This window comes from Rissa tridactyla, chromosome 1 (genome assembly GCF_028500815.1).
Source record: "Rissa tridactyla isolate bRisTri1 chromosome 1, bRisTri1.patW.cur.20221130, whole genome shotgun sequence".
Classification (NCBI taxonomy): domain Eukaryota; kingdom Metazoa; phylum Chordata; class Aves; order Charadriiformes; family Laridae; genus Rissa; species Rissa tridactyla.
This window is the reverse complement of record NC_071466.1, coordinates 68,511,015-68,525,552: the sequence shown is the minus strand read 5'-3', so window position 1 is coordinate 68,525,552 and position 14,538 is coordinate 68,511,015. Positions and strand designations below refer to the sequence as shown.

Here is a 14,538-nt window from a genome sequence, read left to right as displayed (position 1 = left end):
ATAAATATCTAAATATAATTTCCTAGTGATACTCTGGCTGATTTCTGTTCACTCACACACCTTAATATTTGGATTTGATTCAGACATATTTCACATTTCTTACTCTTATGGACCAGCTGAATGGAAAACCATATTACATATTTTTAGATAACCCTAGCATGGTTTGAAAAACAAAATCGATTACCTTTACGGGAAATTTCAGTTGATTATACAATTCAGAAACAAGGAGATTATGACCAAGAGTCTTTCTCATCTTCATTATTCGTACAATAGCAGCATCAATCTGATACTGCCTGTCTTGAAATACTCTTTCAGTTGTGCTGACCTGTTCTTCAACCTGAAGAATAATACAACACCACAAATCATATCACCTTTTATTGCTATTTTTTATCACTTATATTTCTATAGTTAACTTTTCCAACAAAATAAAACTCATGTATTCTTATTCATCTTTGAGACGTGCATGTCTTACTGCATGCTAAGAACTAAGTGATTCTGAAGCGTACTGCTAAAGCATGCCAAAGATAAAATTAAGGATAATGTAAAGAAAAAAAAAGTCTTATTTTAAATCTATTTAATAAATTAAACACAATCTTAAAAAAATCACTTCAGATTTTTGAGAGAACATGTAACAGTTCGACAGTCCAAATACAGTAGTCTTCTGTGTCAAACCGCCCAACTCCAATCTGACTTTTGGGGATTTTAATATGCAAAGGCAAGAAGGAAACAACTCTGTTAATTAAAACATGTTGCCTTGTGTCAAGAAGTTGGATTCAAGTACAACAAAGACATCCACTGCAAAAACAGGGACAATCCCAACTTTAATAACTCTCTTACCCGCTAAATGAAGAAAAGAAGTGACACGATGACATTTGATTTATGAGTTCAATATAGTACCAATACTTCAGCCATACCATGAAAGCTTCTAAGGTGGACTGCAACATCTACAAGATCCTGTCAGTTTAGCATACAGGCATTTAAATTTGCTAGCATAGGAAGGAACCTACATTGTTTCAAATTCAGTGAGTTTTAAAGTCTTTATTGCCTCTGCGAGTCATCCTGACTACCAAAAAATTAAGTATGTTTCCTTTCTTCATATGCAAAAACTATGAGAGAAAACGCAGAGATCCTCTGTCTCCATGTGGGACATGTGGATAAACAGTTAACGCAAAGAGGATGAATGCAAAAAAAAAAATACATACTGTTTCTTTCATTTGGATTTGGTTGATCTTTATTCTAAACAATTTATGCTTGAAATCACCATTAAAGATGAATTTATCTCCGTCTTCTACATCCTTGCCCTTTGGGTTTTTAATCAGTACTCGTGCTTTTCCACAAGCTAAAGACTGCAAGGTTCTTCTTAATTCACTGTCCTCTGTGAAGAAGTTCAAAGTATGGGAGAAAGCAGAACAAAATATTAATATGAAGAGTTTTCTGTGATTAATCTAGAAATACAATTGAAAAGTTACTGGTTTATGTTAATACCTTCTTCCCGCTAAGTTCCAATTAGGTAACAACTTACAGCCTTCACGCTTGGTCCCACAGCTTTCCCAGGCAAGCGCTAGGAGCATACACAGAATTGTGCATTTCAGTAAGACAGACTCAGGCTCATCTCAGTGAGCTTTCTACCCAAAAGTGGTTTCAGAAAAGATTTCACATTAACATGAGCCAGGTTTTATTGCTTTAGTTTTGCTTGGTAGTAACAGGACTTTAGAAGAAAAGAAATCAGTCTATGACAAGAACGCCACCCATTTTATGATTTCATCACTATTTTTAACACACTCCAGAAAATACATAACAAAATAAAAAAAAACAGAAGAGACGTCTAAATTGATAAGAAGATGTTTTGTGAGAAGGCAGAGCTGACAGCTATTAGAGTTACCGACTTCCCCCTCAACACGAAAGTAGTAGAAACAAGTGGGTGAGGAAAATTTTATCTGGTGAGATTTAAAGCTAAAAGCACTTGGACAACTAGATAAAATGAAGTCTACAACATTCTAATTATTAAGTTCAAAGCATTCTGTCAAGATTTTGCATTAAAACAGCCTCTGCAGTCTCTAGAACTCTAGAATACTTTTATTCACAATATAAAATTATCACCAAATGCGTCGGATCTCCTGAACAGAGTATCAGTCTAGAAACTGAAAGAAAGGTTTTGCAATCTAGTGCTGAAGTGCAGTGTAGCTGAGTAAAAGATTAACACTATTATTATTTCTAAAATATAAAAAAATTTCTAAAAGGTCACACAGAGTGAGCTTTTTTTCCTCTTTTTTTTTTTTTTTTTTTTTTTTTTTAAAAAAAAACTTCCATCTGTTCCATGATTACTAAAAAAAACCTTTTAAGCCACATGGACAAAACAAGCATTTATTTGGGTATTTCACCTTCAGTAGATGCAGATTGTTGAGTTGTGGTTTTGCCCAAACAAAGGATGCTGTTAAAAACACTCAGTATACTTCGGAGCTTTGCTTCTGCCCTGCGTGCTAAGTTGCAGGTTACAATATGCCAAAGGGAAGGAATCTGCAATTACCTACCAATCACTGAAGTAAAAGTAAAAACTAGAGGCTCCTAGAGGCTTTCTCGATAATGGACTATATTTGGACAACACATCTCAAAGAAGCATGGTTACCAAAGAGAGGTAACCATTATTTCTCCGAGTAACAGTTTATGCATTTTCTAACTGTACTAATGTACCAAGGACAATCTCATCTCTTTAAAGAGCCTGGTGATAATTTATCATAACCGTGACTGGAAAACACAAGTCCCAACTACGGCCAGTTATTGCAGATGGAGACGGTGATATCCTAAAGGGGCAGAAATCCATGCGATGTTTTGTCTGGGGTTTTTGTGGGGTTTTTTAGTAATATGGTAAATGCCCATGAAGTACTCTTCTACTTAGCACAAAGAAAATTCATTAGTGTGACTTTATGACTCCCAAAAGTGTATGTATTTTGTGTCACAAGGCAATGGAATATAAAGATACACCTTTATGGTGTTCTCAATTAAAAAACATTGTACATGCAAAAAATTGGGGGCTGACTCAATTTGAGTTATTTGACATTTGAGAATTAGCACTTTCAGACCTGCCATTAATCTTAGGAAGCTAACTCTGTTTCAGTTGAGAACAACTACATTATACGTTATATGGATCGGGTCAAAACATCTGTCTCACCCAACATGGGTTCTTTGACTTGGCTAATAACAGCTGAAGAAGCTAAAAGGCACCTGAATTCTTGTGCTGTGACAGCCAGTGAATTCACTATTCACTGTCTCTAAGCCATTCGTAACTCTACAGACTACTGCATTTCCTCCTCTTCACCTCTCTCCAAACTATCATGCCCCAGGTTTAAGAGCTTAACTCTCCATCCTCTACATGGGAACCATTGAATGATGTCCATATTTCTCCTTTATTTTTCTTTGTCCTTATCTAATTCTACTATACACCTTTACAGATGTAGAACCTGCAATTTATGAAGTATCCAAACACAAGCACACAGAGGACCATGATGCTTTCTGCTTTGTTCTCAATAACTTCTCCAGAAGTTATCATCATGTTGTTTGCCCTTCTGATCACTGATGAACTTTCAGCTGATGTTTTCAGGGGACACAACTTCATTCCTGAGCAGGTATCTAATAAAGCCATTCTCTGACATGTGGTTAAGGTTATTTCCCCACTACAGACATCCTTGTATTCATCAAGACTGGATGCAATTTGATCTCCTAATTGTTCAACAGTGTGAAATCCTTTTTAAACTTTTTAGAAGTTTCAGATTTGACCTTCCTAAGGAATTCCAGCACCAAATTCTGTCACATCAGTATTCGTCTTCTTCAGACCTTTAATGACTATGTTGAATAATACCTGGGGATGCCAAATAGGAGCTTCCTTTCACTATGAAAGCTACCCATTCATTTCTACCTGTTGTTTTCTGTCTTTTAACCAATCATTCACTCCTAAGAGGAGCTTCCCTCTCAAGCCATGAAAACTTAGTCTATTTTAGAGCTTGTGAGGAGCTCTAACAAAGAGTTTTTTAAAACCCAAGTGCCCAATTATGATGGTGCATATGCTTCCCAACTCCCTCAAAGACCTTCAAAGGGCAATTATGCATCGCATAAACCATGCTGGCTCTTCCCTAATATACGCTTATCCACGAGCCTACCAGTTCTCTCCTTCCCAATACAGACCTGCTACTCTGCAGTTACCTGCAGAATAACTCCATGAACTTAAAAAAAGCAAATTAAAAAAATAGCATTGCTCTTGTCACTTGCCATTCTTATCACACCAAGGCTCACTTAAATTATAAAGTAGACAAACTGATTCAATATGTGTATTGGAAAGTTCCTGTAAAACTTCTGGATGAATACTGCCAATTGTTGGTGCTGTAGTTTACTGTCTGACATACTGATCTATTCTAAACTCTTTACTGACACTTCAACTTGCAATATTTTATTCTGCTCTCTGGCATGGGCATGGCTGGCTGCACTCTTCTGCAGTAAACATCAAAGCCTGGGTAACACCTCATAACAGGGTCTCAACATAAATACTTGTTAAGTTAAATAAAAACTGCACAAGGCTTCCGCCACCCCCCAGAATAAGCTGGTGCACCTGAAGACCAAAGTAAAGCAATCCCTCAGAGTTGGGATCCTTTTCAGTGTTTCGTTTAGAACTAAGAACAGGCCCCCGTGGTCAGAAGGTCCATCTAGCCCAGCAACACGTCTCTGTCAGTGGCCCCAAGCAGGTGAACACAGGGCAGCATGTAAGAACAAAGCTAATAAAGCTCCACATTTCCCTGTTCTTCCTCTTCTCCTCATCCCACCGCTCCTTAAATCTCCAATCATTTAGGACTCAGGGACTTCCTTAGCCAAACATGGTTTCTATGCATTGAGAAACCTTCAGTGCTTTACTCTTGCTTGAACCTGTCTCCTTGAATTCTGTAAACTTCCAGCTTTTACAACAAGCTGTTTTCACCCCCATGTGCTTGTTTGTTTTATGTCCTTTAGCTTTTTTTTTTTTTTGAGTAAGAAAACAAATCCCAACTCAGTGATTTAGTTTAGTCCTAGCACACATGCCTGTTCTTCCTAAAGAAGCTGTCCCAGGTCTTCCATCCTTATTCCCATTCTCTGAACTCTTCTTGGATGTACTGTATTATTTTTACATGGTGGAGGGAGAAGTCTGACAAACCCTACAGGCTTTCTAGAACATTTTAGTGTTCCAGCAGCTTCACTCCCTTGGAATTTAGATAGAGCCCATCCGTCTTGTCCAGGTTGCCTCTCTTTCAAAGCCTTTCCTACTTCCTAATAATTCTAGACCCACTTTCATACATCATTTTCTCAAGCACAGATTGGAATTCTGCCTGTCTGTCTAGCCCATGCACATGGCGTTCAGAACACTTAGAAACAGTTTCTATGGCAACCCAAGTTTTGCCCTCCAGGATTTCTACCATGTCCAATGTTATTTGTATCTATGAGCCAGGACCTCTGGTTCATCCAGGCTGGTCTCTGAGAATCTGGCCATCAGCACCTCTGCCCTTAGTGGTCAGTTCACTGAGAAGCTGCGTCACAAACTCAGCTACTTTTTCTAATAACTGAAATCTCTGTTCTTTTCCAGCTAGCCAGGATACCAGCCTTTGGCAGGGTACTGCTGAACGAAAGGATTATCCGTGTAGCAAGAGGCAGGAAGGGCGCAGCGTGGGACCTATTTCCAAGATAATTTCTGGCCATAAGAGTTTCCTCTCCTTTAGAAGTAGGGAGACTGCTAGACGGGAATGGGACCTCTCTAAAGCAGCTCCAAGTGCCTCGTGTAGGTAGAGCCTGGGAAGACAGAGAACTCCACGGACCATGAACTGTCTTCATTACCTGCATTCCTGCACTATTTCCCCATAGGGGAGAGAAATACAGACGTGACACTCAGTGCAATGACATAACGTAACACAACATAGATAGCTCCCAACTATCAACCAATTCTATCCAGCTGCCTTAAAAACACTCTACTGAAATCCTTTCTACTGTGTTATAATACAAAGGATTTCCATGCAGCAGATATTATCTGTTGCTGTCGGGCAGTCAGAATGCAAGCTCCGAGTTACAGCAATACAAGATGAGAAAACAGCATCTGGATCAGGCTTGCATGAACTTATGTTTGTTCTGTAAGCATTGTACTCTGACCTAATGAGCCTCTCTGGGCGATCCTGATGCTTATCACTCACACTGGCATGAGCTTTCTTCAGCTCTCTTAGCATTAATGGAGTGGATGACTAAGCAACCTGAAGCTTTGAGGCTGAGAAGTTGGAGGCCCTGGGCTGCACTGCCTTCTGCAATGCACCATTCTGCCACAGGGACTCTTGATATCCCCATCTTAGAGTACTTTAGTAAATATATTTACAATGTTTTAGTATTTGTGTATGTTTATATACAAATACTTTTTCAGCAGTTGCTGTATCAGGTTGATGCAGCTGATCAGAGGGCTGGAGCACCTCCCCTACAAAGACAGGCTGACAGAGTTGGGGTTGTTCAGCCTGGAAAAAAAAAAAAAGGCTCTGGGGAGACCTTATAGCAGCCTTCCAGCACCTAAAGGGGGCCTATAGGAGAGAGAGGGAGGGACTCTTTATCAGGGAGTGTGACGACAGGACAAGGAATAATGGTTTTAAACTGAAAGAGGGGAGATTTAGATTAGATATTGGGAAGAAATTCTTTCCTGTGGGGGTGGTGAGGCACTGGCACAGGTTGCCCAGGGAAGTTGTGGATGCCCCATCCCTGGAAGTGTTCAAGGCCAGGCTGGATGGGGCTTTGAGCAGCCTGGTCTAGTGAGAGGTGTCCCCGCCCATGGTAGGCGGGGGTTAAACTGGATGATCTTTAAGGTCCCTTCCAACTCTAACCATTCTATGATCTTAAGATTCAACATGTGAAGGGCTACCGGATATGACCTGCTAGTTGATGCAGAAGTTCCAGAGAGCAAAGAGATGACAGCATTATCCTTTTTAATACCAATGGCTGCAACTATTTCAAGGAAGTGTAAAAATTCAAAAGAAATCACCCAGGAGCAGAAGAACATGGAAGGTAGATACTGCACATGGTTAAAAAGGAAACTACACTTTTCCCCAGATTTCTTTGTCCTTTCTGACTTCAGGTTTCAAGTACAGAGGGAGACAGCTACAAAGTATACATCCTAGAGGACACTGCTCTTCTTAACAAATCAGACCTATACTAAATGAGGCACTCCAGCAACAGCAATGGAAAACAGGTGGGCAAGCTCTCAAAACAGTTCAACTGAAAATACTGTCTTGAATCACCCCAAAATGATAGCATTCTACAACAGATCACTTTCAAAATATAATATTTAAAACTATAATGGAACAAAAATAACCTCTACACACAACAGCCTATCACCACTTGAATTTTAAGAATTGCAATGACACATTTTGTAATTCTAGTAGGTTGTTAGTAGTACCATACGCTACACAGCTCTTACTATTAATTTTATGAAGCATCTATTTTATCTACATTAGGAAGTACCAGCAGTGTGTTTTCCTCATCTCTTCTGCTGTCTATATACTATATATTGCTATGTCTATATTGGTTCATAAAGTTTGTCCTAATGACCTTGGCAAATTTCTTAAGATTAGGCCTTTACATACTGAACCATTGGCAATCACTTGATGAATAAATTTCAGAATCAAAAAGTATTGTTCCTACCTACACCAGTGGCCATTTTAATTTCTTCAAAACTGAATTCGTCTCCTTCGTTAAACATAAGCAACACTAATGTCTGAAAGAGCGACACTTGAAATTCTTTCTTTCCCTAAAAAAAAAAATCAAATAATTAGAAGTAATATTCAGCACATTTTCTATTGTATCCTGCAAATCTGATAAGTTAGAGAAGCTATACATTCTTTTTTTTACTTCTAGAAGAGATGTGCATTTTAGAATGCCTAGCACACAGAAGAATCTGCCGAAGGCAGTATCAAGGAAACAGGATATTTTTAAAACCTCTTTTTTTACTCCTCTAACAGTAGCAATGCAGCACACAGCAGAAGCTCATTAGAATGGTCTTGTATTTACTTCACGTTGTTTCCTTCATTTTAATTACAACCATCAATAGCGAATCTCTTCATACTTCACCCAAGTTTCATTTCATAGAGATGAGGAAACTAATAGAAAAGAATTCTTGGTGTTGGATCAAATATGAAAGAAACAACAGATAATTTTGGTTAACTATAATGTAGAGTGACAGTATTATCAGTAGCAGAATGTTTGTACAAGCAGGCAATGAAAAGGAAATAAAAAACCCTTCAGACAGCTGTAAACACTTCTGTCAATTGACAACCTCAAACCCATCCATCTTTTTGTTACGTAATGCCTAAACCTTTAAGTTTCCTATTCATGATGAGTTAGTAAAAAAATGCTTTTTTTTTTTTGTTGGTCTTTGCTCTGGCTCAATCGAGCTACATTATTAGCAAGATACTGCATGAGACAAAATAAAACCACATTAAGAAACAATGTGGTTATTTAAGACTTAAATAATTCAACAAGCAGTTAAATTTTAACCACAGTCATTATATCACTAACACCCTTCAGTCTCTTTTTGAATATGTGAAGCATTCTAAAAGTGTCATCAGTATTTCCATGATCAAAACAACTCCGTATTAAAAATAAAAAGATGCTGCATTATTTTCCTTTCATTAATTTCCTCCTTTATTATCTACGGTTAGCTAGGTAGTATTATTTCAGTTTAATTATAAAAAGCCTACTTTCTATACAAAACAGCAGTACTGAATTGTGATTGTGTCTGCATAAAAATGTTACTACCTTTATAAAAAAAAAATACAATATTTGACTAGATTCCAAATAATCCCAACAGGCTAAGCATTAAACAAGCAAACTTACTTCTTTAAATTCCGCCTTTAGGACGGCATGCCCTAAGGTGGTCTGCCACTGAAGCTTTCGACCACTGTGTTTTCCCAGGTAAAAGGTTTTAAATACCTCTTGAAGCTTTATCATCTGTAAAGCAAAGAGACAAAAAAGTTTTATTAGTGTTATACCAGTGCAGTGATGCCAGATGAATTTCACACACGTAATTTCTTTCATTGTCCTCAACAATGTTTCATAATCAGTGTTTTTGTGTGAATCGAAAGAGCAAAATTCTGATCTCAAATACACTGGTACTATTATGTGCAAAGGTAAAAGCCTCAGTTCAAGTATAAATTTTAATTTCCTCCCTCCTCCTTTTTTTTGTCTGTTTGTTTGTTTTAGATAAAAGTAAAATAAACACCCTGTAAAGGGTTTTAAACCTCAAAAATAAATACTGTTTTTTTCCTGTACTTTGAATCTGACCAAGAAACCACAGGGCAAAAAGTGTGTATCTCCCACCTATGCACTATTACCATCTGCTCCCACGTTCTTCCTTTAGTTTGTCCTATACAGATTCAAGTCTGATTCCATTACTTTATACCCTCTTATTTTCAAGTAAAAGGTTTTTAGCCCTCCATTTTCATGATGGGTTGCTCAGGTTGGATCCTTTTGAAGTTGTCTGCTACTGAGGAAAGATGCCACAGGAGCTAGAGCACAAAAGCTTCCACATCTTCTGAACTGAATAGGAACCTCACTACCACCTTCAGCCTCTGAAATGCTTCCCGCATTTCAGATCAAGCAACGTATTGCAGGAAATAGGACTCCAAATACATATTTCAACTTAAACAACTTCAGGCAAATGCCATTTAAATGCCAGGGCTAGTTTTGTGAGACACATTGCAGGGAAAAAAATTTACAGAAAAAACCAACGTGCAGTAACATAACTATTGGGTAGATCAAAATGCCTAACCAATGTAGTTAAAGATTGACTAAATTAAGGTGAACTGTCCAGTGTTAAACTTTAAAGTGCTTGACTGCAATGTTAAATAGGACACTGATTTTATTTTAATACTAATTTTAGCCTATTATTATTAAAAAGGTGAAAAAAAACCATTAAATTCAACAATCACTGCAAAAAAGTGGAATTTATCCACTACATTTTACTTTTTGCAGTTTTTGAATCTTTAAAATGAGATAAACCTCTAAATATCTTGCAGAAAAAACATTAATGAAAGCATTAGTTCACCCTATGGTATTGATTATGATTCCACTCCATAAAACACATTTAGAAGGATAATTCAAACACAAACCTCTGAATTTAGGTGGACTTCCATAGGTGTATAAGTTGGCCAGTACCCCATAGTTAATATATTTACCGTCAGGTCTATATTTCCTGGGTCACTTTGGTTCTGCATATACTAAAATAGAAGACACACACAAAAAAAAATAATATCACTCAAGTATACTGTTTGCATGCTAAATTAGAAAATATAAATACCTAAATTAGAAACTTAAAGTTGGTAGAATAATGAAAAATTTCTACAGGCCACATCCTTGGTTAGACATGCTCTACCAAAACTTTTAATTTCATGACTACTCATTGCTCCTGTTCCGAGTTTCAAAACATGGCAAGTGGTTGGAAGTAAAAAGAAAAGTACAACACGCCTTGAGTATCCTGGACCACTGTCTTTACAGGGTATTAAGGCCAAAGGAACTTCAATCACACACAAATTAAGCAGAAGAAAAGCTTTCGATCAGAAGCCAGGACAAGAAGTGTAAGATCAAAAGGATCCCCTGGGACTTCCACACATCTGTTAGACAACACATTTTCTTATACTTGCAGCCAGTTAAGCCAGGCTGCAAAGTCTGGGACAGAAAAGTCACTAGAGTATTTCATTACAGGAGCAGGTGTCCTAGGTCAGATCTCTACCCCAGCATCCTGTCTTCAATAAGACCCCAAAACAGGTACTCAGCGAGAAGCGCAAGCATTCCCTCAGTTACCAACAGGTTGGAAGCTTTGGGGCTGAGACACACATGGTTTCTGTGCACTTAGCAGCCTTCAGGGAGTTTCTCTGGTGTGGGTCATTACCAAGGAATTCATCAGAGCAGCAACAGCTTGCAGAATGAAGGTGTATGGACTTTAAAGGATGTCAGACAACTAAGTCACTATATGGTATTTAGACTGTAATTTACTTAAAAAGGAATAAAATAAATCTGTAAAATATGATTATTTATTGTATATCTATTCAAAGATAAATTCTGTTGTATAAATAGAACTATAAATAGACTCTGCTATGATCAGGACCTGCTCAAAAGCTGTTTCACTTTATTTTAGCTTAATCCAAGGTGTAACACCATTAATTGCTTCCCCATCACTACTGAAAATTTAGCACACAAACAGAAGCTAAATGTACCTGCTTAAACTGAACCATGACATCTTTTGACAGTTCCATGTCCTTGAACATGCCCTCCAGTTTGCTGGTAAAAGCAGCGCCACATTCTGTCACACGAATTAAAGCAAAGATCCCACGATTACAAAGAAGCACAGAACAAGCAATAGAGGTTTTAACCTGAGACAGTTGAGCCAGATTTGCCAGGGTCCAGAGTGCCCACAACTAGGTACGTGTTTTACGGATTTTGCTCTTCTGTAGGTACATTAAATGAACCAGTCATGTATCTTAGTGGTCAGCCCAGTAGTCCTCCCTGAGCACAATTCAAGTTGTTATATGCTCAGCTACTACTTAAAATCTGGCTTGTCACTTCTTAAAGCATGAGAAAATAAGGATTGCATTTACATGCCAAAAAGTAATAAAAACTTAACACATGTGAAGACGCCTACCATGTTTAAGCTTTGACAACATGGACTTCTCAGCATCTACTGATGCACTTTTTCCAACCAGCAGTCTTTTGGCCAAGTCTTTCTTATAAAATGCCTCAAACACATCTTTACCTGTATGGAAATTGAAACAAAAATAAAGGAAAACTGAAATCATACATTCTATTTGCATCACTGCATTTGAGGTTTGTGACACAAGCCTGTCTCATGACGTGTAGATCAGCAGAACAATATTCACTGCACATCAGTGAAGAAAAACATGTAGACAACTTGTTCTTTTTATATTTTAATTATTTTTGTAACATATTTTGCAAAATTTTTACTTCCTTCTTTCTTTTTTTTCTTCCCTAGGAACATGGGCTGCCTTATATTTCCCATATATTTCCTTATATTTCCCAGCTGTAAATCACATGAAATTATTCTGGGGTCCAGAAGAACATTCTCCCTGCAGTGCTCCAGCTTATTAAAAATAGAAAAGAAAAGGGGTCCTTATGTATTAAAGAAATATCCTTTAAAAGCCTAAGGTGAAGGAAAATTGACCAAAGTCTTCTCACTTGGTTTGCCAATAGCCTTTTAAAATAAAGAAGTCATACAGATACCCAGAAACTTTCACACCTTAAACCAGAGCTTCCACAAATCTTTTCTATTGATAGTGCAAAGATATCAGCAATTTGTCTCACTTTTAAGAGGAAGAAATTCACTGTAACTCAAGGTACTATTTGCAGTGCCTACAGTAGCCCCTCCTAATTCCTTGTAAACACCTTCCAATGTAGCGATTCCTCTGATATTCTTCTTCCCTCTCCATCCTGCCCTCTGGTAAAGTGCTGTTTCATGAAGCAGCATCAAGATACTATTGAAAAGTCCAATGCCCAGAAACTAACTACGAATTGTTGCCTGCTCTTAAAAGGACTCTTACGCACTAGACAGCTCAAAAATAAATTTGCACTTTTAGCTCAGTACTACAAAAAATATTAAGAGAGTTGGTCAAAGTTTCCAATTAACAGAAATTAATTAAGGCTGATAAGTTGCCAGTGATAAAGTTTTCATTCACCATCTCCATCCAGCGCCCTTTGCATTTGACAAAATTCATGATGCAAATGATATTACGTTATGACTGATTTCTTGGCTGCTTTCCCATTATATTCTACTTGGTTTGGATTTTATGATGAAAGAACCCCACAGATCTCAGAACGAACTAATACAGAATTGGGCAGTTCCTGCTTATTCCACCGCAGCCCAGGATACATGTCCCACTTCCCTCAGAGCAGTGACCGTGCATCTCTATTGGACTCAACCATTTTATTTTTTTTTCTGATATCCAACCTAGTAAAAAAAATTCTCCTAGCACATTCAAGGCTTTTGCTCAGATAGGGATGTATAAAGGGAAGTACATTTCAAAGGCAGTAAAACACAGCAATAACATTTTCTCCCGTCATTCTGAGCCCTCCTCTGTGTTCATTCTCAGCCACGATGAGAAAAGACAAGTCATTAGTTGCTGGGTTTTTGTGTACTTTGCACTTACAACATACTGAGGGAAGAGAAAATCTGTACTAACCTTTCTGTTCTCTGTCATTAGAGGAGAGGTTGTGGTTACAAATATGGTTAATTTATGTGGAAAAAACCCTAACCTAAAGAGCTTTAACTCTTAGGTCTCCACTCACGGACTGTAAAAGGTCTGTAACTTGCCAGTCTCCATAGAACAAGTTTGTCCTCCCTGCTTATTGTGCTCCTTCAGATGTAAGGCAACCTGAATTTAAGACCGAGTCTAGCAGAAACTCATGCTAAAAAAGATCTCTTATGCTCAGAGGAATACAGTTGTGCTAGTAGCAAGGAAAACATTTTTAATTACATCGACTGTGAACAGATATTTCTTACCATGAATGAATCTAAATATGATCATGATTTTGTCAAGGATTCTTTCCAACTCTTCATCCGTTGCTTCTTTATTACCAGCTCTTAACTTGGAATCCACATATTTTGCTACAAATAAATAAAACAGTTTAACAGCTTAAAAAAACATTCCAAAATCACCAACTTAAGCGCCTCCCACTTGAAATAGCACTATATATCAAAAAACAGGGTAAGTGCTAAAATTTCTATTTTCTGTTTTCCCATCCCTATGTTCAGTGGAATGATAGCACCCTACTGTACTAATGCCATAACGGAAAAATATCACAAAAAGGAACCATCCAAGGAAAAAAAAAACCCACAGTAATATCACTAAAGTTAATGCATTAAAAGTTCCCACGTTTTGTGTTACAGCCATAGCCAGCACATTGCTTGTTGAAAGACAATGTTTTGGAAGTGTACGATGCATATGAATGTATTTTATGAGAAACAGAAACAAACAACACAGAGGACTATATTTTTGCAGACCTTTACCACGTCCCTTGTTAGGAGTATACCAAAATTTGAACAGAAGCAATGCTTTCAAGTTAGTAGCTTCAGAATGCCAGAAATAAGGTTAAGCCATGAGTTTAGCTAAGTATTTATTAAGCCACATTAGTACCCTTGTACAACCTTCTGCGTAAGAAGGAAGCCTTTGCAGTAGCTGAAACACCACATCCACAAACGACAGCAGCCCGTATCATGGCTTTAACCTGTATCACTAGGTCGTGCAATTTGTCCTACAGAAAGTTGGTTTCAGAAGGTAGCCACAAAATAAGCTGAATGAAGGCAAAAGAACGTACAGAGGAAAAAAACCCAAAAAACCTAGGAGTGGGATCCTCTCCTGGTATAAATATGCCACAGCTCCAGCAGCTGCGGGCAAAACAGTCAGAACAGCTTTAGCCAGACCAGGGATAAACCCATAATAGTATTTTTAAGATGTTTTTATTATTTCTCCTCTTAATGAGCACTAG

General features: G+C 37.8%; 1 protein-coding gene across 3 annotated transcripts in view; it reads right to left on the bottom strand.

Moving 5' to 3' along the window:
- Positions 1 to 14,538, bottom strand: part of CUL4A (cullin 4A) — a 41,161-nt gene that overhangs the window by 1,723 nt on the left and 24,900 nt on the right. Inside the window, exons 12-19 of one of the 3 annotated variants that reach the window (XM_054188295.1) lie at positions 13,553 to 13,657; positions 11,681 to 11,791; positions 11,256 to 11,341; positions 10,152 to 10,259; positions 8,878 to 8,991; positions 7,687 to 7,792; positions 1,203 to 1,375; positions 185 to 337 (exon numbers count right to left, since the gene is read on the bottom strand). In XM_054188295.1, the coding sequence (XP_054044270.1) occupies positions 185 to 337; positions 1,203 to 1,375; positions 7,687 to 7,792; positions 8,878 to 8,991; positions 10,152 to 10,259; positions 11,256 to 11,341; positions 11,681 to 11,791; positions 13,553 to 13,657 (956 nt within the window). Of the gene's footprint in view, positions 1 to 184; positions 338 to 1,202; positions 1,376 to 7,686; positions 7,793 to 8,877; positions 8,992 to 10,151; positions 10,260 to 11,255; positions 11,342 to 11,680; positions 11,792 to 13,552; positions 13,658 to 14,538 lie in introns of those variants that run through there. The other 2 variants (XR_008464450.1, XR_008464453.1) reach the window with 2 other exon arrangements.